General features: G+C 58.6%; 1 protein-coding gene across 2 annotated transcripts; it reads right to left on the bottom strand.

The window, feature by feature from the left end:
• Positions 1-2,444: 2,444 nt before the first annotated feature.
• TTC38 (tetratricopeptide repeat domain 38) lies at positions 2,445-25,485 on the bottom strand. 2 transcript variants are annotated; one of them, XM_042948132.1, is made up of 14 exons: positions 25,355-25,481; positions 24,248-24,325; positions 22,290-22,371; positions 20,445-20,616; positions 19,197-19,370; positions 16,526-16,601; positions 13,695-13,814; positions 11,854-11,913; positions 10,704-10,742; positions 9,593-9,674; positions 7,640-7,805; positions 5,981-6,140; positions 5,713-5,786; positions 2,445-3,624 (listed from the first exon to the last, which is right to left on the bottom strand). In XM_042948132.1, the coding sequence occupies exons 1-14, from the start codon at positions 25,385-25,387 to the stop codon at positions 3,531-3,533; spliced, it is 1,410 nt and encodes a 469-aa protein (XP_042804066.1). In that variant the 5' UTR covers positions 25,388-25,481; the 3' UTR covers positions 2,445-3,530. The 2 variants fall into 2 exon arrangements, with proteins under 2 accessions (XP_042804066.1, XP_042804067.1); XM_042948133.1 differs by having other exon boundaries at positions 3,519-3,624; positions 5,713-5,814; positions 25,355-25,485.
• Between the last annotated feature and the right edge of the window lie 987 nt (positions 25,486-26,472).

Raw genomic sequence — 26,472 nt, 5'->3', positions numbered from 1 at the left:
CCGCCGGTTTGGCCCGGGGTGGCTACGCGTGACAAGGGACGTGGTTCCGATCCCAGCTCTTCATCTGGAAATGGAGAGACTTCATTTCCTACAGCAGGATGTTGACTGTGAAGACCGAACAAAATAGGTGCACCTGTCTGCTTCGTAAAGCAGTTCGCACCGGTTACTAATACCGTAGCAAGACCCGGCCCCTGCCCCTGCCCCGAGGAGCGCACCGGGTGACGCTGGTGTGTGCCCCCCCGGGCCAGGAGAAGCTGAGTGGTGGCGGAGAACTGTGATGAGGGTCTGAGCCTGGCCAGAGGTGCGGCCCAAGCTTCCCCTGGGCTTCACAGCCGCTGGGGGGGGGGGGGGGGGGGGGGGGGGGGTCCTGCGGGGGCAGATTGGAGGAGCGCGCAGGGTCCCGTGATCGAGTCTGCATGGGGGAATGCACAAGTTGGGGCAAGATCCCTGATCTGAGCGACGCGAAGCACTGACGGTGAACAGGGCAGTCCGCGGCAGCTTGAGATTGACCTCACTTGAGCCTTGGACTGGCGTTCAGGTATATGTAATACCCACCTCGTGGGCGGGACAGTGGCATGAGGGGGTCCCCTCAGGACACACTGTCGTGAAGCCGTTACCCTAGGTATCTGGCACTGGTGGATGTAGCGGGATGTGGGAAGGAGACGCCAGGGATGACGCCTAGGGTCTGCCCTGCGAAGGAGGGAACTCCAAAGGGAGAGCACCATTTTCAGGCATGATAATGAGCTATTTATGTAGGGCAGGTTGGGTGGAGAACTGTCCAGAAGGCAGCCATCCTGGGCCCAGGACCTACGCCAAGAAGCCTTCCAGGCCGTCTGGCATCTGGGCTTATTTTCACACCATCCACACCAATCACCCCCATTTCACTGTGGTCCCTCTCACTTCTGATCCTGAGTGCAGCTCCCCAGGAGACTGTGAGCCTAAAAGGCAGGGTGGGGTCACAGTCATGTGATGTCCCCAGCTTCACCCAGCCCAGCACTGGGCCCCAGGCAAGAGCTGAGAGCACGGAAGCTAGGTATTCAAGGGAGGTGGGGAGTCTAGCAGCTTGGAAAGAGCCCAGCCTGCCCTCCGCATCCCCTTTGGCTGGTCCTGGCATCCCCAAACACCTCTTTTCTATTGAAGGGCTCCCTCTATCACCTTCAACTTCTGTCTTCACTCCCCACTGCACTCTGATGTGCTGGGTCCCTGGACCCTGCCTTTCCCACCTGAGTCTCTGTCCAATGGGTCCTTTCTGAATTCCATTGTCTTTTGCTCAGATTCCTGCTTAACTACATAAGGAAGACGGTGCCAGGCTGACCCAGGTACAAATCCCAGCTGCAGGTATCCGTCAGGAGCCTTTGGGTCACAAGAAACAGGAAACCAGCTTCAAGCTGGCTTTAGAGGAGAATTTACTGGCTCAAGGAACAGAGAGGTCCAGGAATGGCCCTGGCTTCAGGTCTGGATAGAAAGAGGGGCTCGAAGGAGGGCACAGGGTCACGTCCTCTCCCAGCTGCCTCTACGGGGTCCTGCACACCCTCAGGCAGGCTGGTTTTGCTGGGCCCACAACCCCAGGAGCCCCAGGCTTCCCTCCACCTACCAAGGCCTCTGGTAAGACACAGCTGGTCTCGTGCCGCCAGTGCTCAACCAAGGGCCCTAAGGCCTAGGCCTGCCTGACTCAACCCCCTGCACAATTGCAGCAAGAGCTCAGGGGGTGCCTGGCCCAGATGTCAGGTCCCCACAGCCCTGGGGTTGTCTGCAGGGGGTGAGCGCCCCCAACACCCACTCCCGATGCTCCTCTTCCTGTATCGTGTCAGCACCTAGGAGGTGCTCAGTATCAGCACCAATTATCAATAGCTTGTTGCTGCCGAGTCTAAACGGTATCGTCCTCCATCTGTCCTATCGTGGGCCTGCCCATCAGACACATTTCTTCCCTCCCCCAATAAGATTCTGCTTCATTTTTTTATGTATCCATTCGTGGGTTCATTCACCAATGTTCCCTGACGGGTCCTCAGTGCAGGCCAAGTGCTGGGTGGTGCTGGGACAGATCCCATCCCTGACCTGAGGAGGTCACAGCAGGGGAGGAAAGGGCATCCTCGCCAGCCTGCCCCACACGAGCGGAGGGCTTCTCCGAGGAGAGACCCGGGTTCCGCCTTCCCCGGCCACTCTGCGTCTTGTTTGGAACCAGGAGAGGGGAGGGCAGATGGAGTGTGAGCCTGCTGTGTCATGGCATCCGGCAGGAGGGGACAGCTCAGGATTGGAGGGCAGGCTCGCCTTTGGAATGTGTCTCTATCTCCCGAGTAGAGACGGCACCCCTCTTGAAATCCTATTGTAATTACCCGTTGACTCACTGCCCCACCCACACCCCAAGTTCAAGGAGAAGCCTGCCTCCCCATGACCCAGGCCTGACACATGGGACATGCGGAAAGGTGTCACCAGCAAGTCAAAGGAACTGATTACCTAATTTATTTTAATCTCAGAAAATTTGTCTAATCGATTTGGAGGCCTCCACTGCCTCCCAGGAGACCTGCCCCCTGCCTGAGTCCCTCCCTAATGTCAGTTTACACTGAAGGAACCTGAGAAACATTTAGGGGCCAGGATCGCCCCTCACGGGTGCATTCCAGTGAAATCAGCAACTCCCTGATTTAAGGGCCAGGTTAAGAAAAGGGGGAAACTGAGACTGAGGCAGCATTTGTAAAACCGGCTCGGATCGTGGTAAAGCCACGGGCCACAGTGCTGTGTGTTTGTTGCCACGACAGGGCAACCCTGGGCTCAATCCACACGCCCCAGAAAGTGTGTCAACTCAACGCCTGTGCACTCGTATGATTAAAGTCATAGCTGGCGAAGGAAACCACATACCCGAGGCCCCTTGATCGACACCACTGAAGCCCCCTGGGAATCTCACAGACCTCTCCAGAGACGGCAGAGGGCCCCCCACATGCTTGTGCTTCTTTGAGGTGGGGGGGGGCAGCTGGGGGACCCACAGACGGTGAGGTCAGGCCTTGCGGAGGCCCAAGGCGAATCTTAGGGCCTCCACTAGCTGTGACCCGGGCAAGTCACTTCCCCCGTCATGGGTGCCCTCAACCAAAAGATGGGACAACAGATCTAGAATATGAGGAAGACAAGGTGAGGGTTTATCCCAGGGGCAGCCTGGGGGAGGGGGTCCCCAGGGGCTGTGTGGAAGACTGTCCTCCCTGAGCTGCGCTGGCCTCCAGCCAACCCCGCCTTCCAACCCTTGAACACCAGGAGATGCGGGAGTGCCCTGCGAAGATACAGTTTGCAAGGCAAGTGGAAACAAAACTAGTTTGGTTCTAACTGCTTGAGGCTGCCCCTCAGCCCTGAACAAGGACGAAAAGATCCTGACTCGTGTTTAAAGTTGATTTGTGTCCCTGCTCCCTGTAACGCTGCTGGTTACAGGGCTTTTTGCTTAAAGCTGCAAAATTACTCAACAGAACCACCTAACGGGCTCTAGCCGCTTCTAACCCTAGAAGCCAGGGGGCAGCCGATCTGACGCTAGGGAGGGGGCCAGGCCTAGCTCACTGCAGGAGGTGGACGGCCGCAGCCTTTCGGATGAGCCGTTGGGTCAGGGGTGAGTTCGGCTTCAAGGCATCACGCTCCATCAGGAGGCTCCTGTGGAAACAGGGACAGGGTCTGTGGTGGAATCTTCTAGAAGGATGTGGGGCCTGATGGTTCCCGGGCCCCGAGGCAGGACAGGCAGCTCGGCCTGGGTCTGAGATGAGCAGAAAGCAAGTTGCTCCCCTTCCCGGGCTACCGGAGAGAGGGGACAGGAGGGACAGAGCCCAGCAGCAGGAGGCCTGACCTTGGCAGGGGGACCAGGTGGTGAACCAGGTGCGGGAGGTTCAAGGATGAGAAGGTAGGGACTCCAGTGCGTAACCAGAACGTCCAGTGTTTGGAGAACATTTTGACGCTGTCCCCAAGACACATGTAGCTGGGTGAGCACATAACTGTGGCTTCATCTGCCTCAGGAAGCCAGGGCCCATCCTTCCACCAGACAAGAGGGTAGAACTGGACCGTGGGGGTCAAGGGGAAGCCAGGCATGAGGCCCGCTGGGAAGGCCAGTGGCTATGGAAAGGCAAGTCTGAACAAAGCAAGTATCGTTTAAGGGAAAGACCCCCAAACAATTGACAAGAGTGATTCCGTGGGGTGAGGGGGGGTTAAGGGGCTAGGCCTGGCCCTAGGGGTGGGGACGCCATTGCAGGGGGCCCAGCATCTCCACCTTGGAGGGGAGGGGCGTGAGCTTCCTGTCAATGACAGGAGGGCACTTGGAGGCGAGCCTGTCACCCTGGCTGCAGCAGGTGGCCCTCGGTGGTCCCCACGGGCTCCAGGCTGCCTGTGGGGCCCGTTCCCCCTCAGCTCGCCCGTGGACAGACCCCCTGCTGCATAGTACCCTCTGCCCTGCCCAGAGGGCATCCTCTACCCACCATGGCAGGCCCCCACCCTGCCCCAGCTCCCCTGCTCCAGCCCTCAGCCCTCCTATCCAAAGGGCCTCACCTTCCCTGCCAACCCGCACCCACACCGGGACCTGGAACTCTCTAAGGGATCTGCCCTCTAAAGAAAGGGGTGTGGCTTTTATGAACCACGCGTGTCCAAAGATGCTTCAGAGTCTTAACCGATTCCAGAGCGTGTACACCTGTTTCATCAGCACTGAGAACACCTGCACTGCCCCGTTTGGAAATGTTGTTGGGGCAGCTGGGGCTCACCCAGCATGCACCGCCTGAGCCTACGCTCAGACCCTCGGGCTTTCCACCTGACTTCCACGGTTCCGCCAGAGGCCACCCGGGACTCACCGCAGGGCTTTCACTGGGTCTCCTGACACCTACCCACAGCTCCTCCCTTCCTCCCTTTCCCTTCGGTGTTCTGGGGTGGGGGGCGCATCTCACCCCAGAGGTAGAAGATCTGGTGCAGGAACCAGCATGGAACTCGGCTGCCCCATGTGGGGCAAGGCGAGTCGGGTGTGGGAGCTCCAAGGCTGTTAGTGAGGGCCGGGCTTTGCAGAGCTTTCTTCTGGGGGCGCCCCCGCCCCCACATCCCTAACCCTCCAGCCCCTCCTCCTAACCAGACCATGGGTCTGGTCAAACCCGCTGGTTTCGGGCCTCCCCTCAACTGTCCCTTCTCCAGGACATCCTCTCTCCCTAACTCCCCACCAGCTCCAGCTACCCCACAGCCTTCAGGGCAATGTGCCCTGCCCCGGTCCCATTGTGCGTGTGTGTGTGTGTGTGTGTGTGCGTGTGTGTGTGCGTAAGAGATAGTTGCTAGTGCTACTTCCCACATGAGAAATAAGAACCACCCGCCAGGCCTTGGGTCTGCCTGACACAACCACCCCCGCCACCTCCTGGAGCCCAGCACAGTCAGCCCCATGAGAAAGAAAGAGCGTCCCCAGCAGAGGATGCGGCATGTGCAAAGGCCCAGGACCCTGAAACAGCAGGACGTGTTGGGCAACTTACAGCAAGGCTCGAATGAGGAGTGGGCTGGGGAGGGCAGGAGGACCGGCCTGGGGGTGGGGTGGACCCCCTCTGGCCAAGCCGAGCATGCTAACAGGGATGCCTCGGGCGGTGGGAGGTGGGAGCCTGTAGCCTCGGGCGGTGGGAGGTGGGAGCCTCAGGGCAAGCTGGAAGCCCGTGGGGAGACCCCCGTGAGAGAGGGAGCGATGCTCAGAAACGTCCTCAAGCCTGGCGTGGTTGTGAGCGAGGAACTCACCGAGCCACGTTCTTGTGGACGCCGGAAGTGCAGTTCAAGGCCGCGTGGATCAGTAACTGGTTGAAGACGTCTCTCTGAAAGGTCACTGGGCAGGTTGGGCTCCTGTAACGTGGGATGAGGGACGGGAGCCCCCACCCCACTGCGGGCAGGGCTGTTCTCAGGGGCAGACTTCCCGGGGGACGCGAATGGTAAGGACACCCCCGCACCACGGGCGCCCACGCCGAGAGACCCTGCCGGACCCAGGCTGCTGGTGTGGCCGGAGGCTCACCTGGGCGTTGCTGCCTCCGATCTGGACGATACGGTAGCGGATGGGCAGGAGCAGTTCCACGACACGGTCCGGGTTCCCGTTCTCGGCCTCCACCAGGGCCTGGCACAGGGGCAGCCCCACGTCACGGGCCAGGAGGTGCTGGCAATTCTCCCCGGGGGACCTGCCAGCCGGAGAAGGTGCCCTCGGTCACCTGCAGGGCACTCTGCACTGCCCGTCACAGCACAGATGCCTCCCTGCCTGACTCAGGCGTCCTGACGGGAGGGTGTCCCCGGCTCTGGGCCTGACACAGCAGGTCCTTTGGTCAGGGGAGCCGACGGAGGAGAAGCGGCCAGGAAGGGGAGACGAGGGGGTTCTCTCAACCCTGGGTTGAACTCTGCTGTTCACTAGCGACCTGACTTCAGGCAGGCCCCTCAACTTCTGGCCTCACCTTGCTCATCTGTAAAGTGTGGGGAACAGTGCCAACCGCTCGGGGCTGTCAGGAGGCTTGCAGACGATGCAGGTAAAGGCCTGGTATTGGAGTTGGCCCCGGGGCCGAGGCAGACGGCTGTCACGGCCCCTGTCTCCCTGCTGGCCCTCAGGTGGCCGCTGGTCTGGGTCACAGGGCCTGCAGCCATGGAGGCAGCGGCCGGCTCTAAGCCTGTCTTAAAAGCCAGAATCAAATACTCGGGGTGCCTGGGTGGCTCAGTCGGTTGAGGGTCCGACTTCAGCTCAGGTCATGATCTCAGTCTGTGGGTTCAAGCCCCACGTCGGGCTATGTGCTGACAGCTCGGAGCCTGGAGCCTGCTTCGGATTCTGAGTCTTCCTCTCTCTCTGCCCCTCCCCCACTCATGCTCTGTCTCCTTCTCCTTCAAAAATAAGTACACATTAAAAAGATTTAAAAAAAAAAAATACTCAAGTGCTTGGTGGGCTCCCCAGGCCTTCCCTGTGGTGAAAAGACAGCCAACGGCGGACACCTCTCCTGAAGCTGCCTCCCCGGCCACAGGCCACGGTCCCTGCAGCACAGCTCTGAGAGGAGGGCTAGGGCAGCGGCCGTGGCGGTGGCCAGCCCGCGCGTGGCCCCCAGGACAGACCACCAAGGGTCATGCCTCCCGCAGCTCCTGCCCTACAGGCAGGGCTCAGCTACATCCCCGGTGGCCCACGCTGCAGAGGACCCTGGGCCCTGGGATCCCCGGGGCCTCCCACCCATGCCAGGAGCTGTGCCGGGGAGCTGTATGACCGTGTCACTGCACCTCCCTCTCCTGCCACTGTCCCCAGCTTGCAGATGAGGAAACTGAGGCTCAGAGCAGAGATCTGAGGCTCAGTCCGGAATCTCAGATGCTGTAAGCAGCAGGTCTCTCTGGTTCTGGGGCCTCACCATGTCCCCCGTGGGAGGCTGTGCCCATGACACAGATGCTGTCACCCCCAGCCGGGAGACGTGCCCCCATCTCTCGGGGGGAGCAAGTGTACCCCGTGGGATACATCCACCTGGGAGCACACGCCTGCGGGGCGCACGTGTGGCAGCAGCCCCCCCCCCAAGGCATCCCCACAGCCGTACTCCCTGAGGGGGCCCCCACCCCCAGCACCCCCGGCGGGCAGGGGCAGGGGCAGGGGCGGAGCCGGCCTTGGCACACCCCCAGTACCCTGTTGCCCTCTCAGCAGGGCCCAGTCTGCAGTGCGTACTCGCTGGCATCCTGCAGGGTGGTCAGAAGCTCCTGCGTGGTCTGGGGGTCCCGAGCACCCAGGGATGCCATCAGGAAGTGCACGTCGTTGAACAGCAGGATGTGGTCACGGCTGTGCTTCTGGGTCACCGACAGGACGTCCTGCCACCGCTCCCCCACGGACACCCCTGAGGACCCGGGGAAGAAACCACAGGCCTGGCATTCTGTGTGAGCACGTCCTGCGCGGGGGCCTCCTGTACCCCCACACCCCCCCGAGGCTGGGCAGGGGAGCGGGGCCGGCAAGCGGCATCGGGCCTCATACTGAGGCCTTTGGGCCCATTTTATGTTCACTTCCTGTAATTATAAAAGCAATAGATTCATAAGGTAAACAAATTAACCTATTGAAGGGTAGTAAGTGAAGTTTCTGGCCCCTTTGACAACCCCCAAAACCATTTTTAAAACTCTCCCTGTGGGGGCGCCTGGGTGGCTCAGTCGGTTAAGCATCCGACTTCGGCTCAGGCCATGATTTCACGGTTTGTGGGTTCGAGCCCCGCGTCGGGCTCTGTGCCGTCAGCAAAGAACCTGCTTCAGATCCTCCCTTTCCCTCTCTGTCCCTCCCCTGCTTGTGCTCTCTCTTAGTCTCTCTCAAAAATAAACTTTAAAAAAATACATAAAATAAAACTCTTCCTATGGTTACATATGACGCCTGAGAGATACAAGGTGTTTTATAAAAATCTGCTCAGTTAATAATTCTCCCACCTTCGTGTCTCGATTTCTCAACTCTATAGACAGCCCCTACCCTTCTCCGCTCCCCAGCAGCACCTCCCGATTCCCAGAAGTTACTAGCTTCTTCCTGCTTCTTGGGGGCACCTCCCGAAGGGGTTCGGGAGATGTTGCCCTTGACCTCTGTCTTGGCCCGTCAGGTCGGACAGGTCTCTTGAGTCTCCACTCTGTGGTGGGGGAGTGAGTGTCCTTTGTCTTGCCTCCACATGCCCCTGGCCCCACGACTGTGCCTCCCAGCCTCTGTCCCTCTGAGCCGCCCCCCACACGTGCACCAAGGTGAGAGGCTGCAGGGTCCCCAGAGAGTCCCAGGCGGCTTCAAGCCCTGCCTCTGCAGGCAAAGGGCTCACAGGGTCTCTGGGTCAACAGGATTCCACCTTTCTTCCAGGCCCCTCGACAGACCAGCTTTCAATTTTGCCGCTTTACCATCTGAGCATCGTGAGCTGGCCTGGAAAACGCAGTAGCAGCCTCTGCTCTGGCCTCGGCCTACCCGAGCTCAGCCCCAGCTGCCTCTCAGCCTGGACCACACTGACCCTGCTCTTCGGTCACTCGTCCCGTAGCAGGTTGCCGGTTTCCGTGTCCTGGGGGCAGTGGACAGGCTGCTCCCTGCACCTAATATCCTTTCCCATCCCTGCCTGGCAAAACCCTGCACACCCTTCCATGGTTCACATTTCACCTCCACGAGGAGGCCTTCCTGGAACCCTCCGGAAACAGCTTGCCCTGCCCAGGTCTCATCCCCACATCGTCCCGTTGACCCAGGGCCTGGAGCGGATACAGGTTGGGCCTGAGGGGAAAGGGAGAAGCATCTGGCAACCGGCTACCTGCAGAGTGTGGGATGACAATGTTGAGAAACCTCGCTCTCTGAAATCCCAGGGAGTTGAGAAACGGTCACCCCTCTTGTTCTGAGAGAGGAGGCAGCACCCAAAGACAGGTGGCCAGGTGCTACCCGTGCCCTGCGGGTCCGGTGGGCAGGCCGTGGGAAAGGCACGGGGCCCAGGGGCCTCAGCCGGGCTGGAAGGCCACGGCAGAGCCGGCACCCAGGCCCACAGATGGGCAAGCCACTTGGGCCTGCCGCGGGGCCCCGAGTGGCTCGATCATCAGCTCCTGCCCAGCTCCGGGCCCAGGTCCCCTTCCTCTCGTCCTGTGGGAGGGGAGAGGGCAGAGGAGCGCAAGGGGAGGACGCAGACCGGGCTACCTTCCATGTGCAGCCGGTACAGCATGGAGCAGCTGTCCACCACATCCAGCATCGCTCCGCCGGCCTTCAAGCTGGGGAGGATCTGGAAGACAGGGGCGGGGCGGGGGGGGGGCACATGAGGGGCCGCAGGGATGGGCCACGTGTGGGGCCTGCACGGAGCCAGTCCTCAGCAAACAGGAGCCCCCGCCACCGCCCCTCTGCCTCAACTACCAGGATCATCCCCTTGCCCGGGCCCGTGGCAGCTCCGGGCTGGAAACCCGAAGAAGAGAGAACAGGAGCCTCCAGCGGAGGCCGGGCCAGCATCTGTCACCTCTGGTCCCCAGCCTCAGGCCACGCCGGTGGGAGGCTGTGTCACCAGTTCCCAGGTCAGCATTCGGCTGGCCTGTCCCTCATGACACTTGAGTAGTCACCCTTCACTTCTCACTACACAATCCTCATAACACTCGACAGGAAGACTCAACAGAAACTTTACTGAATGTTTTCCTTGGGTCTAGAGCCCTGGGCCCCAGGCACTTCTGTGACCCCGGTCTCCTGTTTCAAAGTCTGCCCAGGGGTTCCCAGGAGCCGTGAATTAGGCTGGTTTTCTCTTAAAGGCACACGTAGGGGCTGGCGGAGGGTGGGTGGGAGCTAGTGTTCAGCGGGCACGGAGTGAGAGTCAGAGAGACCAAAGAGGTCTGGAGACAGGCCGTGGTGACAGTCAATGGACCCAGGGCCGCCAAACCATACGCGCAAAAACGATCCCGATGCAAATCTCGTACATATTTTGCTACAGGGAAAAAAGTTCCCGTGGGCAGATCACTGATTCTACCAGAGAAAAGCAATCTAAAATGACCAGAGAAAAGCCCGGGATGCCAGAAAGGACCAACTTAGATGCGTCATTCTACCAGCGCCCACGGCGCACAGAGTCCCCGAGGGTCTTCGACCCATCTGGGTCACGGGTTACGCCGCTACGTGGGGCAAGAATTCACCCCAGCAGGCCTTACACAAGAGGTGAGTTCTTGCTTCAGCTGTTGTTTCTGGCTGAGACAACACTGACGGGCTCAAACACCTGCTAGAGACTAAAAAGGCAAATTTTTGCCCTCAACCAAACTAGGTGCGAAAGTAGACTTACATGCGTGTCGTAAATGGTCAGCGCGGCCTCGTATTCGCCCTGGAAAAATCAAGAATCAAGGTCCCGTGATCAACACGCAGCAAAGGGGAGGCGCGCCTGGGGGGCTCAGCCGGTTAAGTGTCTGACTCTTGATCTCGGCTCGGGTCACGATCTCACAGTTTGTGAGTTTGAGCCCCGCATCAGGCTCTGCACTGATGGCCAGGAGCCTGCTTGGGATTCTTTCCCTCCCTCCCTCTCTCTCTCTCTGCCCCTCCCCCATTCATTCCCCCTTTCTCTCTCTCTCTCAAAATAAACTTTAAAAAAACAAAAACATGTAGCAAAGGTGAAATGTAGCAAAGGTGAAAGGTAATATGAGAAATGGGCCGAAAAGCCAATCCCCACCCCCCACCCCAGCACATCCCATGGTGGGGGGGGGGGGGGGGCAGGGGCAGTGTCCCAGAGGGTCTTAGGGTGGAAGAGGAGAACCACTTCTGCTCTGGGCTCTTGGCGCCTCTGCTGCTAAGGGGACAGTTTCTGCCGAAGCATTATTGTCCCCACTGCGCTTGTCAGACTCTTATGAGCTTTCTCATGTTATTTTTCTAGTCTTTTTTTCCCCCGTATTTTCCTTGTCTTACATTCAATGGGGGCCACTGCTTTCTTCCACACACTGTGTCACTGCATCTCTGTGTCACCGTGGACCCTCAACTTATGAGCATTTTCCTTTGGGCTTTTAGGGAGCTTCTAGATTTCCTCAACGATTAGCACCATTGTAAGAAGCTCCCGTACAAAGGGGACCGAGGGGCAGAATCCCTGGGGGCGAGGCTGTTCCCCACACCCTCACTCTCACTGCAACCAAGCATTTGGAGGGTCTCACAGCTCATTCAGGTGCAGCCTGAGGGGTGGGGGCTTCGTTCACTCCAGCGGCTGAGGACACTTGACCTAAATTGTGTCCACAAATTACATGCGGCTTACACGGCTTCCGCGTCCACACAGCGAAAAACACCTAACGGAGTTTAAGCCTGAAGAGCTATCTGAAAACCTTAATGCTCTGTTACACCAGACACCATTTAAACGTGCAAACCCAAACTGTTATCCCGGGGAACCAGCAAAAGGTAGACAAATATTTATTTCTCTGGACATCTTTGTAGGATAAGACAGCTAACCAGCTTACCTTCTCAATCAGATACAGAGCCCAGTGCCAATAATTATGACAAGCAAGCATATCAGAGTCCTGGGGGGAAAAATGAGAGAATTAGAGAAAAATCTGACAGCCTGTGGGAAAAAAAAATACCAGCTGTGGTTTTGTGACAGTGCAGGACCGTCCCCCGACCTTGAGTGCGGGAAACGTTCCCCGGCACCCATGCTGAGGCCGGCCTGTGCCGGGCACCTCTGTGCCCCGACGTCCCCGTCAGCTCTGAGGACGGTTGACACAGAGGTCACCCTGCTCCTCAAGCCTCAAGAAAACGAGCGATGGATCCACAAACAGGTGCCGAGGCCCCCGGGGTGTCCAAATCCCAATAAAGCCGCGAGGATCAATGAGCCCAGGGCTGGACTCCCTTTAGGAACTGGCGAGGCCGGCAAGGAAGGGGGGGTGTGGTTGACGACTGGAAGTCTGCAGGCCCCATCGTGAGCACTAACCCTTCCTTCTGTGAGGCTACCGCGAACACTTCCTCCTCTACCTGGACACCACCTTCTACCTCCTGGAAAGAGGAACTGACAACACCTTCTCCAAGGCCCACGTCTGCTTGACGACACCCAGGCTGCCTGTGTCCCCTCTTCCTCACAGGCCCTGCAGGCCTCGGTGTCTTTGCTCAGTCTGGCTGGAATACCCTCCACCTCCCCATCTATCACCTAGCAAACTCCTAGCCATCCTTCAATACCCAGCTCAGGGGCTGCCTCCTCCAGGAAGCCTTCCGTGACTACCTCACCCTCAAGTCCAGGGGGGGTTGGATGCCTCCTCTGGGTTTCCACATCCCTAGAGTGTCCCTATCATGGTGTGGTTCATGGGCTGCTGGGAAGCTGCTCACTCCACTTGATCAGGCCTTTTGAGGACAGAGAAGTCTGGGCTGGACTCTCCGTGGGGTCCCCAGGGTAGGATCTTGACTGAGCACCAGTCTGGGGCAGGACGAGGAGGAAAGGGAGTCCCAGGCCACACTATCTAAAGCAAGACTGTCCTGCCAGGCCAGAGGCTGCCAGGAGCCACAGCAGGGGACAGATGCAAGCATTACCCGGCCAGACTGGGCTGCCTCATTTTACACATGTCTAGAACCAACACCAAGGAGAACTCATTTGGGGGCTTCCCAGTTGTTACAACAGCAGGTATACAGATGAGGAAACCGAGGCTCAGAGGGTCACTTTCTTGCCCTAGGGTCCAGCCAGGCCTCCAACACCCAACACCCAGTAAAATCGCAGCGTCTGGGGGAGGGATGTGAATGGAATGTGCTGGAAGGCCCTGGCCCAAGCCTTCCCTGGCCTCCCTCGGTTCTGCCTGGGCAAGCCCCTGGCCCTCAGCCCAGAGGATATGGCCACACAGCTGCTCCTCCTCCCCCAGACTCAGCACTCTCGCAAACACTATCAGTATCTGCCTAGGGGAGCCGACTGCACATCATTGCCCCATCGGCCCCTGGCTGCGCCGCGTGGTCCCCGAGCCCACCCGTGGGTTCCATGCTGAGCCAGCCGGCTGGTGGTAAGACACAGCTCAGGGTTCTTACGGTTCTCCCCCGTGCCAGGCTCTTGTGTCCTCGGTCATTTTCTGACCCGTTCCTTTACACCAAATGCCCCAGCCCAAAACTTCTAGAATCTTCTAGATTCTAGATTCTAGAATCTTCTAGAATCACCTGCAAAACACCAGCAGGTTTCGGGGAGCCCTGTGGGTCCCTGGGGACACTGCGGCTCGACACAACCCAGCTCCCCCAGAACTAAGCTGCAGCCTGTAACTTCTGTCCTTAAAGCCTTAACCCAAGGGGGTGGGCGGAATTTTCCAGGCAGATGACCCATCGACAGGAATCGTACCTTCCAGTGGGTTTCTGAGTGCTGCATAAATTCCAATCCATCCTTGATTTCTGCTTTCATCTCGTGAATATGGGCGATGGTGTGCACCGACCACGCGTCTGTCGGGTTAATGGACAAAGCCTACGTGGGGAGGGGGCGGAAGATGGTCGGAGGTCACGAGGATTAGTCAGGCCGCCTGGTGACCAGGTTACGTGGGGAGCAGGGGCCTGAGCTGCTGGAGCGCGTGCGCACCGGGCCCTGCCTCAAAACAGCAGTGACCCCGAAGTCCAGCCCCGCTGACCATCTATAGGATGCCACCAGCGAGGATCTCACCGCCCATTTCAAAGGTGAGGAACTGAGCTCAGGGAGGCTGAAAGACCACAGCTGGGTCTTTCCAAAGCCAGGACTCATCCTCCTGGCCCCAGAGCCTCCTGCACGCGGCCGAGTCACCTGCAACTTGCCGGCCAGCCTCTCTGGGCCTTTGTCCCCCCTGGTGAGGAGCAATGCCGCCATCCCCTCGGGGCTGGCCTTGGAGATCAAGTGGACGCAGTGGGCGTGCCTGAATGCTGTGCAGACTGCCGAGTGCTCACGGCTGCCCCTCGTGGATGACCACGCGTGTGGCAGCCCGGGCTCATTCTGACGGGATTGCTATGAATAACAACAGCCACTCACGTGACCGGGGAGCCTGCCGGGTGACCAGCAAGGGGGGCAGGACACGGGGCGTGATTCCTACCCCCTTGTAGCTTTCTTTTAGTCCTGTGTTCAGCTCATGCTTACCGCGCACCTCCTAAGTGCCAGGCACAGAGCGGTAGGCTGAGGCTCAAAGTGGCCCAGGGGACAATCCACACGAGCCCAGGTCCTGCACACCAGGCCGCTCTTTCCTCCAGCCCCACTGACTGCCTCGGTGCCCCGTGCCTTTCACAGAGGCAGAGGCCTTGGCCTGGCACCTGCTGTGAGGTCTAGGCAGACAGGTCTTCCCCAGTAAGCCTGCCTCTCTGCTCCCGCCCACTGCTTGCACGGGCCTGCCCGGTCCACGTGGGGGCGCCGTAAGAAAGGTGTCCTCGGGGACAATGGGCACCTCAGCAGAGCCCTGCAGGACGAGGACACTTCGGGGACTGCAGGGGCACGGCCGCGCAGACCTGAGGAGGGGGCGTCCTGAGAAGGGATCCCCTAAGTGTGCTGCTCTCCTGCGGGGCACAGCTCAGGGCAGGGAGTGGCCGGACCTACGGCCAACATTAGGCCCCACCTTCCACCAGGGGCTCCAGCTTCCTCCCCAGTCTCCCTGGGACAGAGCCACGAGGCACTGCACGACCCGCCCTGCCTGTCCCCCCAACCTTTGCCCTAGGGCCCGCCCTGCCCCCATCCGCCCTGAGCCTCAGCCTATCACGTGGCTCCAAGCTTCCTGAGCTCAGCAGGCTGTGCTTCCCCTGCCTGAAGCCCTTTGCTCTCGGGGCCCCTGGGGTTTGGCACGCAGAAGCTCGCAGGCCCAAGCATCACCACCACCACCACCGTGAGGCCTCTCCAGCCTCCAGCGGAGCCTGGTGCAGCCCACCCTCGCTCTCCTGGAGGCCTGGCAGTCACTGTCACAGCATGACCTTGCCCAGTAATCACCTCGGGTGTACTGGTGTTGGGCTCAGAGCGTGGCACCCGCACGAGTGGGTGCAGCAGGAGAAAGGCCACCCCATTCCACCACGTCCTGCTCCCGGTGGGGCGTCAGCCTGCACCTTTTGTCTGCCCTCTGGCTTCTCGAGCCAGTCTGACAGCCCTCGAGCGCTCAGGGCACCTTCCCGTGGCCGACCCGCCGGACAGCGCGCCCTGCTCCCTCAGGCCACGGAGCCCAGACCGCCATGGAGCATGGAACCGTCCCCCTGCGCTCAAGTCTGGGCTCCATCTGTGTAACCAGAACAGGTTTCAGAAACCTCATGGCCGCTTGGGCCCCCCAAGGGTGCAGGCTGCCTCCGGGGGAGGGGTGCTGTGGGCAACCAGGGCAACGTCTATGGGGAGGAACGTTGGCTGGGACGCAGGGGAGCCAGGTCTGGTCCAGGCAGCCTAACGGACGGTGGTCGGGTCAGGCGGCCCCGGTGAGCACACACTCTGCCAGCCGTGGCCTCTCTGCGCCGTGGCCCCCTCGTCTGGACGGCGAGGAGAGTGCTGCCTCGCGGCGGAGGGGATGAGCAGACTAGAGTGGGTGTCTGTCACGGAGCCAGGCCCAGGGCGCCCCCGGGTGCGCGACAGCCCCTCCCGGGGTCCGTTTCCACTCCTGTGAGGAGAGGGGCTGGAGGACACGGCCTCCGAGGACCACAGAGGACACCACGAGCCCCAAGTCCACCGCCGCGGCCTACTGCTCGGTCCCGGTCCGCTGGTGAGGGGCGTCCACCATGCACCTTGGTACCAGCCGGCCCTTGGCGGGAAGGGCCCGGCCCGACAGGAGGCGTTTCGCAAAACCACACTCCTCTGCACCCTTCACCATGGTTCCCTCCCTCTGGGGGGAGGCAGAGGTCGAGGGAAGAGCTGGCCGACAAGACCCCGGCCCCCGGGTCAGGGGCCACCCGGAGGCAACCTTTGTCTGCGACCGTGGAGCTCTGGACAGAGACAGACAAGAGCTCGGGGAGCCTGGGGCGGCCCTGCACGGGGCCCCGAGGGAGAGGTGGACACAGCTTCCCCGGGCCTCATTCACCTTCCTGGCCCGTGGAGGCAGTTTGCGGACTGTGGGAGGGCCAGCTGCCCTTGCTGGTAATATGAGTCCTCCCCAGGGTCTCTCAGGAAACCGGACCAGAGTGGGGGGGCGGGGAGGGGGGCCGTGTGGGCTCTGCCCCGCCTGACGCCACCCCTGAGGGGAAGGGCCCACTTACCTCTTTGGCAAGCTTTTCTGCCTTGTCATAGAAGTTGGTTTCCATCAATCCAAAGGAATAGATGCCTTTCACGTAGCTGAAAAAACAGAGAGGAAACAAACAAAAAGTCTTCAACAACAGTGGACTGTGCAACCCTCGGTGTGGGCCGAACCGTGTCCCCCAAAACGATGCTTGAGCACGGACCCTAATTTGGAATGCAGGCGTTTGCAGACGCCATCGAGCTGAAGTCCTGCGGGACGAGGGTGGGCCCTAGACCCAACGACGGATGTCCTCCCGAGAGGAAGGAGAGGAGGACTCGGACAGGGACGTACAAACACACACAAAGGATGGAGCCACGTGAACACAGAAGAGACACCGCAGCCACGCAGCTGCAGGCCAAGGAACACCCGGGATCACCAGCTCCCGCCGGAAGCCACGGAGAGGCGAGGAAGGAGCCTCCCCTAGAGCCTCTGGAGGGAGCACAGCCCTGGTGATGCCTGGATTCCCGACTTGTGGCCTCTGAACTGTGAGAGAATGCACTGTCGCCTTAGGCGGCCCGGTCTACGGCACTTTGTCCCGGCAGCCCCAGGAGACGGACACACGCCCCCTCCAGGTACGACCCCAAGCACCAGGCTTCCCAGCAACTGGACGCTGCTGATCAGTGGGGAGCGCCGTGACCCCCCAGCGTCGGCACAATCGTCTACCCCAAACCCCGTCTCTGCAGCGGGCCCCTCTGCGACTCACAGCCCACCCCCTAAGCATCAGCGCGCTGTCTCCACTGAGGACGACAAGGGCCCTCTCCTGCCTGTCCGGCTGGTGACACCCACCTGGGGGCACAGCCCGGGACACCTCCCTTGGGAAGTACTGGTGAGCACAGGCTGGCAGTGGCTTCTCTGCCAGCCAGCGGCGTGCACACCCCCAGCCCAGCCCCGCCTGTACTTGCTGGACAGCTCCTCCCCAGACCCCAGCTCCTAGCGGCCAGGACCCGTCTGTCCCGCTCGCTCCTGGCCCAGGCCCGGCCCGGGACGGGACACTTCACTGAATCAGCACACACTGCCATTTCTATATTGCTCGTCTGTGATCCTCAGCACTGAGCGCCAGGCCAGTCACACGTGCCAGAGGCAGTCTTCGCTGTAGCTTTGTGGGATCCCATGAAAACAAGAAGAACAACAGAGTTTCCATTGGTGACTCAGGTGTTACCTTTACTACCGCGCATAGTGACAAAGTCTAGCTCTCACGATTCATAGCTGCAGTGTTCTAGCACACGGGCTTCCAGACTTTTCTTTTAAATACTGCTTTCCTTCTTTTCTTAAGTTTTATTATTTATTGAGAGAGAGAGAGAGAGAGAGAGAGAGAGAGAGAGAGAGAGAATCCTAGGCAGACTCTGCACTTTCATTGCAGAACCAGATGTGAGGCTCGAACTCACACACCATGAGATCGTGACCTGAGCCGAAGTTGGACGCTTAACTTACTGAGCCGCCCAGGCACCCCTTAAATATTTATTTCTTTTAAATATTTAAATATTTTAAATATTGTTTTTAAATATTTATTGGGGTCATTTGACCTTCCACATTGAAACATGCATTGAATGCTTATGGTGTGCCCGGTATTGTTAGGCTCTTGGGATGGTTACTCTCATGTGTCCCCTTGGCTGGGCTATGGTACCCAGTTGTTCGGTCAGATACTATCTAGATGTTTCTATGAAGGTATCTCTCAGATGTGATTAACATTTAAATCTACAGACTTTGAGTGAAGCAGATTACCCTCCATAATACGGGTGGGCCTCGTCCAAACAGTTGAAGACTTAAGAGAGAGGACCGAGGTCCTCAGAAGAAGGAATTTTGCCTCCAGATTACAAGATGGACTCCCCAGACTGCTGGCCCGTCCTGTGGATTTCAGACTTATTTGCCAGTCCCTGCACCTGCATGAGCCAATTCCTTAAAATTAATCAATCTCTGCCCCGTATAAACATGTAAATAATATAGCTACAGATATTCATACCCTACTGGTTGTGTTTCTATAGAGAACCCTGCCTAACCCAGCTCTCCAATCCACGGGGCTGTCTGATTTTCACAACCGTCCTGTGACTAAGACACAATGAAGGCAATTCTGTGCAGCCATCACACGGGAGGGAGTACCGCTCAGGTACTCCAGGCCTCCCTCTCCTCCCAAGCACACAGCAGAGCTCCACTGCCTGGTGTCCTGGGGGGGGGGGTGACCAGCTCTGGCCAATGACTTGGGAGTGGCAGGGTGGCCCTTCCTCCGTAAGCCTTGCCACCGTGAGTCCCTCAGGGGTGCCCTCTTCTCTCTCTCTCAGTGACCAATGTGTCCAGAAAGCATCTTCACCATCTGGGACCCTGATGTAGGAGGGAGACAATGACAAGGGGTGCAGAGCCCTGGGCCCTCCCACGACAGGGGTGTAGCATGTGTGATAAACAAGCCTCTGGAGAACCAGAGGATGCTTGTTACCGCAGCAAAAACTACCCTGGGCTGACCGATACACATGCCGCTGCCTTGTTCACAGGATGGGAGGAAGAGCAAGCAGAGAGATCTTTTCAGTTTCGAGAACTCGGAGAAGAGCCACAGCAGACTCACTGTTTCCAGGGCAAGGCCAGGAGCCTTGCCATGCTTTTCGGACAGAGGAGAGAGAGAGAGTAAGAAAGAAACGACGTGATTTCCAGCTGGCACATACCTGCTAAGGGGGATGTCGGGCGTCCAGAAGGGGTATATCCGAGCCACAGAATCCCGCATCTGTTCCTGATAGCCCAGGTAAAAGTAGGCATCATGGGAAAATTTTAGGGCTAACATGTCTGTTGGGTGGTCCCAGAGAATCTGTTCCCATAGTTCACAGGCTCTGGAAAAGTTCCTGAAAGCCAAAGAGAGATTTCTCAGCAGCGCTGAACACGTAGTTCATACACGTGTGGTGGGCAAAAGGCATCGTTTCTTGCCAGAGTCTGAAATATGTATATATGTATTTAAATATATAATATATAATTACATATATTACACGTAATATATAATTATATATAATATATATTTATATAAATATTCCTGTATTAAATATTTATATTTACATAAATATATTTGTATATAATATATTGTATAGTTATAATATATATACATATATATGAGAGACAGAGAGATGGGGTGTGGGGAGAGAGACAGAAGAGAGAGAGAGAGGGAACATATTCTACGTACACCCGCACAAAAAAGTTTCCATGTTAGGTTGTGGCTCAGAACATTGAAAAACCAGTGGGAAGTTTTACTCTGGAATTCAGACAAACAAAAAAACTGGTTTAACGAGCTGCCAAAGGCAATCTCCCTGGGACCGGGAACCAGCTGTGTGGGGGGGAGCCAGCTGGGGGGGAAGCCCACCCCCGTGCCGACACCTGCCACTGACTCAGCCCCTTTTGTTCCTGCTTCGGAACCCATGAGACGTCAGCTCAGGTCGCCTAGCTGTGCGGGGCATCTCCCCTGGCGGCGCAGACGCAAGGGGCTGTCCCAGAGATGGGCTGCGGGACCATGAAACACAGGGGGACAGCCGTGGCCACAAGGGAGACGGGGGGGACAACCCGGAAGGCTGTGAACAGATGTCCGCGAGGGTATGTCGGGGCGAGGATAGGGCGAGTGCTTTCTGCTCTCTTCCTTCATACGTTTCTGTCACGTGGTCCTATCATTTTTGTCACAAACGTAACACCCAATTCATTTAAAGAAGGAAAGTTGTCTGGAGGCTAAATTGGAAATCCCAGCCAACTGTTTTCTCGTTCTGCAGTCAAGTGAAGGCACAGCAGACGGGCAGGATGTGATTTTCACTGAGAGATGGCCACGGGAGGCAGGGCGAGCCCACCCCTGGTCCCGCTTCCCAAGGGCGGCGGAGGAGCCCCCGGGGCATCGCCCAGCGCGGTCTCAGGGTGCCAGCCACGGCCGGGGAGGCCCTCACCCCTTGGCAAAGGTCTCCACTGCAGACACGTGCAGCCGCTCCCGCTGCGTCAGCGGCTGTGTTTTGGAGACCTCCACCATTGTCTTCACGGCCAGGTCCAACTCCCTGTCCAGCCTCACGGAGCTTCCGGTGCCGATCAGCACGAGGCCATTAGAGATGGCATGGCCCATCGCTGGCGAAAGGTTGGAAAGCAGCAGCTGGTGATTCAGGGCGTCCAGCTCGGCCCGGCCCTGCCCAGCCCTGCCCTGCCCTGCCCAGCCTCAAGTGAGGAATAAATACCCCACATCCCTGGAGGGGCAGGCCAGGCGGCTGGTCGGCTGTGCGCCGGGCCCCCCCCCCCCCCACAGCAGTGGGGAACCCAGCCTGGGCCCTCGCCACTCACGAGGAGCGGAAGCAGCCCTAGAGACACGCTGTACCTCCGCAAATATTTTTCCAACAAGGGCATTCTGCCAACGTCTGGAGCATCTTCCTTCACTGGGTGAACTGGTCAGGGCTGCCTACCGGCTCCCACGACCCCCCAGCCCTAATTTCCCTCATCGGCTGATATTGTCACTACCACCAACGCCGGGCCTCCAGGGGGCTGCTGAGGAGATGCTCCATGCAGGGGGGGCTGGTCCCTGGAGTACAGTCTCTCAGCCACTCATGCACGGAGAGCTTTTTGGGGGGTGGGGGGGGCAGGGAGGGTATGCCTTGTGCCCTTGTAGCAACCTTGCTGGCAGGTCTGCAGACCCCCGGGTCCCCCTTGAGCTTCCCAGCCCCCAGCCTGACAGAGGCACGGGGTCCACCGGCATTTGGAACTCAGTCACTGGCGAGGCCGGAGACCCAGGACCCAACCAGAGTGTTGGGACGACCCATGTGGCCCCCATTTCTATCCTGGGGCCCGAGGTCTGCTCAGAGAGCCTGAGCCCATTCCTGGCTCCTGGTCCCCCATAGGCTGGGCTCAGCTTCCTTCTTCCCCCATCCCGTGCGTCCTGTCCTCAGCGGGAGCTGGCCACAGTGGCATGGAAAGGGACGGTGGTTACTGCCCTGCCCTCCTCAGCCCTTCCTCCAGGCCTGGAACCCCACCCCTCCTGGGGCCACCCTCCTGGGGTTCCGAAATGCACCGGGCTGACCTCCCCATCCCCTCTGCGCACACGGCTTGTCTGTGATGCCAGCCTCCGTCACTAGGCCCTGGTGGCCCAGATGCTCGAGCTAAGCCTCACTGGTGTCCTAAAAGTCCCCAGGAGCCACCTCTGGTGTTCTAGGTCAGCTCTGGAAAACAGAAAGCCTCATGTGGTCCTAGCCACCCAACTACCAGCTGAGTGGTTTGGGGTACGTTTCTCATTCTCTTTCCTCCCCTGAGAAATAGGACCGGTGTCTTCCCTGTAGACCTGACAATTAGGGAAAAAACTAGAAAGATGCCTTACAGGGGCGCCTGGGGGGCTCAGTCAGTTGAGCGTCTGACTTCGGCTCAGGTCATGATCTCACAGTTCGTGAGTTCGAGCCCCGCATCGGGCTCTGTGCTGACGGCTCAGAGCCTGGAGCCTGCTTCCGATTCCGTGTCTCCTTCTCTCTCTGCCCCTCCCCCACTCATGCTTTGTCTCAGTCTGTTTCTCAAAAATAAATAAATGTAAAAAAAAATTTTTTTTCAAAAGAAAGATGCCTTACATGGAACCTGGCATCTCTATGAAGGCAGTGCTATGCCAAGCCTACCAGTGGCTCTCATCTTGCTGCCCTCCCTCCGGGCAAAAGGCCAGCCTGGTCACTGCCACCAGCCTGCCCTCCCCAGGCCAGTGGAGTCGCTCAGTCAGAGAGCGCTCGGACCCACGAGACGCGGCTCCTCAACCCGGGGACAGCATCACTCACCGAAGGTCGGATCTGCTGCTTTGAGCTTTGACAGGCAGCCCTCAATGCCACCAAGACTTTTGTCATTGGTCCATTTGACATACTGAAATAGAAAAGGCAAAACAACGTTGTCCCCAGGGAGTCCTTAGTTCATGTTAAGGAAGGCATGTGTCTGAATCTGGATTTTCTCTCTAGACAACGAAGTATTTCATGACCTGAACTGCACCCGGGTTGGTCTCATGTGAAGAGCCTGAATACTCGTAACTCAAGGCACACTTTCTAGGGCGGGTGAGGCCCCCATATTCAGGAAAGAAGCATCTAAAGAAAGCTTCTTCCTGACAGGTGACCTGCCCCGAACATCAACTTCTTTAGCCATGAGAGGGGGCCTCAAAGTCGGGCGCCACCATTGGAACCTTCCTACTGTTCATTCATTCTTTTCCAAAAAGACCTTCAGGGGCGCCTGGGTGGCTCAGTCGGTTGAGCGTCCGACTTCAGCTCAGGTCATGATCTCATGGTTCGTGGGTTCAAGCCCCCCATCAGGCTCACTGCTATCAGCACAGAGCCCACTTCGTATGCTCTGTCCCTTCTTCCTGCCCCTCCTCACCCCTCTCTCTCTCTCAAAAATAAACAAAACAAAAAATGTGTCCTATCAAATGTCTGACCTGCATCTACACAGAATTAGCAGAGTGTGTTTTAATAAGACACGGGGGAGTTGGAGCAGAGACGCCCACGCTCGAACACAGGATGGCCCAGAGATGCTGATACATGGGACAGAAGATACACAGGCGGGGTCCGGGGAAGGACTGTGCTACACTGAGGAACGGGCTTTGTAACAAATCCGGGGCTCTACTGGGGCCAAACGTGCAGGAAGGGCACAAACAGAGTTCAAAGGAGCACAGTGGAGTCCTTCGGCAAGCTCACGGCATCTCACTGGTTGTTTCTTGTACTTATGTTTCTAGAAGCTTCCTCGGTCCTTATGTTGTGTGGATGGAGTTCGTAGGCAGGGTTCTCACTGCTCATGATAAACCCGGCTGTAGTTTCCCATCGGTGTATACAGACCCAGGCCTACCCCGCTCATCATCTGCCTCACTGCAGGAGTCAGCGCAGCTCTCTGAGCCTCGGTTTCCCCACCGTCAAACAAAGTGGTTAGACCCTACCTCTTGAGACCCTCCTAGTTCTAAAACTACAGGCTCCTTCACTGGTGTTAGAAATTACCGGTGATACGGTGGGCGGTCTTGGAGCGGCCATAGGTGAGAGTGGTATATTCAAAAATTAGCCCCAGCCAGGGGCCGAAGCCCAAAGCGGAGGGGCCCCATATCAAACCCTCAGCAGACCATAGAGGGAGGCCTGGGGAGAGTCAGCATCCTGATAAACATCGCTGTCTGCCTGACCCCGGGGGCACCTCTCACCCCCGCCATGGGTTGTCTCCAACACGTTCCATGCACCAGGGTCCGGAGTACATAGGCTGCGCTGTAACCCACTGCTAACATCATCACCCAACTGAAAACAGCATCCCCTACTTCCCAAGCTGTTGGCTGCGGGGCCTCTAAGCATTACGAAGCATGTTTGGGTCCCCCATGTGGGCCCTCCTGTACCCAAGTTTGCCAGGAGATTTGGGCAGGAATGGGGTGGGAGAGCTTCACTGTTCATAAAACAAGAGCGCTGATAAAGAGGTGAGGCTTAGGAGGCCTTGAGTGCCACCCTTGCTCGTGGTCATCGTTGACCGGCTTTCCTGGGAGAGTACATCACACGACACGTGAGTCTGGCCGTAAATCTAAGCGAAGCCGTGCTGGATGGGGGTGCGGAGTATTGTCTTGCGCTTGTGTAAGGACCGTTCATTGCGTGGTGTAAGTAAATGTAGCTGTGAGACGGGCCAGAACATTTAAAAATGAAACATAAATCAGTTAAGAGCATTTGGTAATTTTAAACACCTCCCCACCGGCCGTTAGAGAGGCCGCCGCACTGCCCGGCAGGCATACCTGGGTCAAGGTGGCATCAAAGAGCTTGCAGGCCTCGTTACTTGCGGTTGACAGTGGGAGGCCCGCATCTTTCCACGCCTGCACACAGCAAGAAGAGACTCTCAGGGCTTTATTCCATGTAGTCCTCCAGCCATAAATGTGAACCCCAACCCCCAAGCACAGAAGACCTCCAAATGCCTCGCATCGTGTGAGTGTGGGTTTCCATATGAGCCAGCCTTGTGGGGCTGGCAGGGACTCTCAGATTTCATAGACGGTGCAGAGCAGAGGAGGCCGAGTTGTGGGTGGGAGGGGGCAGATCCTGATGCAAATCCCAGGGGTCCCTAAATAGCTGTGGGCCTTCTGGCAACATCCTCTCTCAGACCCTTCGCTGGCCCCGAATGGGGCTCTGGAGGATGCACGGGGTGACTGTGAAGTGTCTGCCAAGGGGGCACTCAGGAAACGGGAGTCCCTGGTCTGGCTGAGGGGAGGTCTAGGGGGACAGAAAAGGGGTAGAGCCTTAGAGAGCTTGGCCGGGCAGGGTGGACTTTCCAACTGGCAGGCAAACACGAGATCTGCCAAGCACAGCAACAATACCTCTCCTCTCCCCACTTTATCAAATGATTCAGACCTACAAGTCTGTCAGCAGAAAGATCTAGAGATCGTTAGAACTGTTCACTGTTAGGGCTGCCCTTTGGATCCCGACGGGGTGCACAGACCTGCGACCCCGCCCTGGGAAGGAAAATGTCCTCTACTCCCTGAGCACAGCGGGCAGCTCCTCAGGCTGCGTGGCTGGGGGGCAAGTCCCCTGGCTCCTCTGAACTTCACCTTCCTCATCTGCAAAATGGGTTCAGGCTGCCCACCCTGGAGGGTCCGAAAGAGACACTCCTGCGCCACAGTGGCTGGGGCTAATGCATTATAGGCCTCGGGGTCTCCGCGGGGTTCGAACCGCGCCGCTGGGGTCCCACAGGAGGGTACTCTGGTCCCTTCCTGCACCCAGGTGCTCGCCTGTCCCTCGGGGGCCGGTTCCCCGGAGGATCCAGGGTCCCGCGCAGGTCGGTCCCGTCCCCGCCGCCGAGCGCCAAGCCATGCCGGGGCCGCGGGGCCCGGCCGGGTTCAACCTCCGCGTACCTGGCAGTCGCGCAGCGGAGCGGTGGCGGCCATGGGGGCAAGTGGGTGGCCGGGCCGGTGATGTGGGTCCGGGCGACTCCGCACCTTCCGCGTTGGGGCGGACACCGCGGGGCGGAGCTGCCGCGCTTCCCCGCGAGCTCACTGGTCCGCGGCACTGGCCCGGCCCCGCCCCGCCCGGGGGCGCTCCGAGGGGGTCCGCGCCTGCCGGAGGGGAGGAGCCGCTGCGGGGGCCTCGGTGGGCGCACTCACCTCCCCCGCAGGGCAGCGGGGCAGCTCGGGATTCGCTCACCGTCCCAACTCCTGCCCCACCCCCGCCAGGGGGCTCCCGCCTGCAGGCGACCCTGTTGGGGCCGCCGCCGCGGAGTCCCTCGGGAGGCAAGGGGGAATCCTAAGGCAGCGGTCACTTTCAATCTCTTTGGAGTCCCCCGCGGAAGCCTGGCGCGCACACGTTTCTAGAGGTCATTTTTTGAACTGAAGCAAACCGTGCTCACAACTACAGTCTGTGGAAGATAATGTGCTATATGATCCCCTTAGGTGACGTTTACCAACATGCAAAACAGTGCATCGCGGAGGGACTGGTTCCTGTGTAAACAGTCAAGAAACACGAGACAGCAGCAGAAACGAAACTCACATCAACGATGCCCTGGTGGTGCTGAGAATTCTCTCTTGCAGGGCACGCGGAGGCCTCGGACTGCACTGGGATCCTTCTATCTCCTTGGCTGGGATGTGGGCATACCACTGCTCTTTATTTTTTATTTATCTTTGTAGATCTTAGATATACACTCCTCTGCTCTGCCATGCCGGCAAAACTTGTCCAGAGTTTTACGTGGTTGTCTGAACCACTGACACTGCACTTGTCTGGGACACTAAAGGCCCTCCGGGCCCAAACCCAGCCGCTGCCTCCACTTCCGGTTCCTCACCATTTGGTCTGACACAGCCCCCTTACTTGAACCACCTCCCCCACCCCACCCCCTTCCTATGGCTTCCAGGACACCACACCTGCCTGGTTTCCCGCCAGCCCCACTGCGGCCACTTCTCTGGCGCCTTGTTGGACTGACCTCTAAATACTGGGGGAGTCCAGAGTCTGCCTCCTCCATTTGTGCCTCCTCCCCTAACAT

This window comes from Panthera leo, chromosome B4, assembly GCF_018350215.1.
Source record: "Panthera leo isolate Ple1 chromosome B4, P.leo_Ple1_pat1.1, whole genome shotgun sequence".
Lineage (NCBI taxonomy): Eukaryota > Metazoa > Chordata > Mammalia > Carnivora > Felidae > Panthera > Panthera leo.
Note: the sequence above shows the minus strand (reverse complement) of the source record. Positions and strands in the feature narration are given on the sequence as shown.

What these genes read in the sequence shown, in the direction of transcription:
- TTC38 (XM_042948132.1), bottom strand. Translation starts at nt 25,387, where the DNA reads ATGGCCGCCACCGCTCCGCTGCGCGACTGCCAG. An exon ending in CAGAAAAGCTTGCCAAAGAG is followed by an intron (nt 13,815 to 16,525) that starts GTAAGTGGGCCC and finishes CTCCCCACGTAG; the next exon opens with GCTTTGTCCATTAACCCGAC. An exon ending in CTCTGTATCTGATTGAGAAG is followed by an intron (nt 10,743 to 11,853) that starts GTAAGCTGGTTA and finishes TGATTTTTCCAG; the next exon opens with GGCGAATACGAGGCCGCGCT.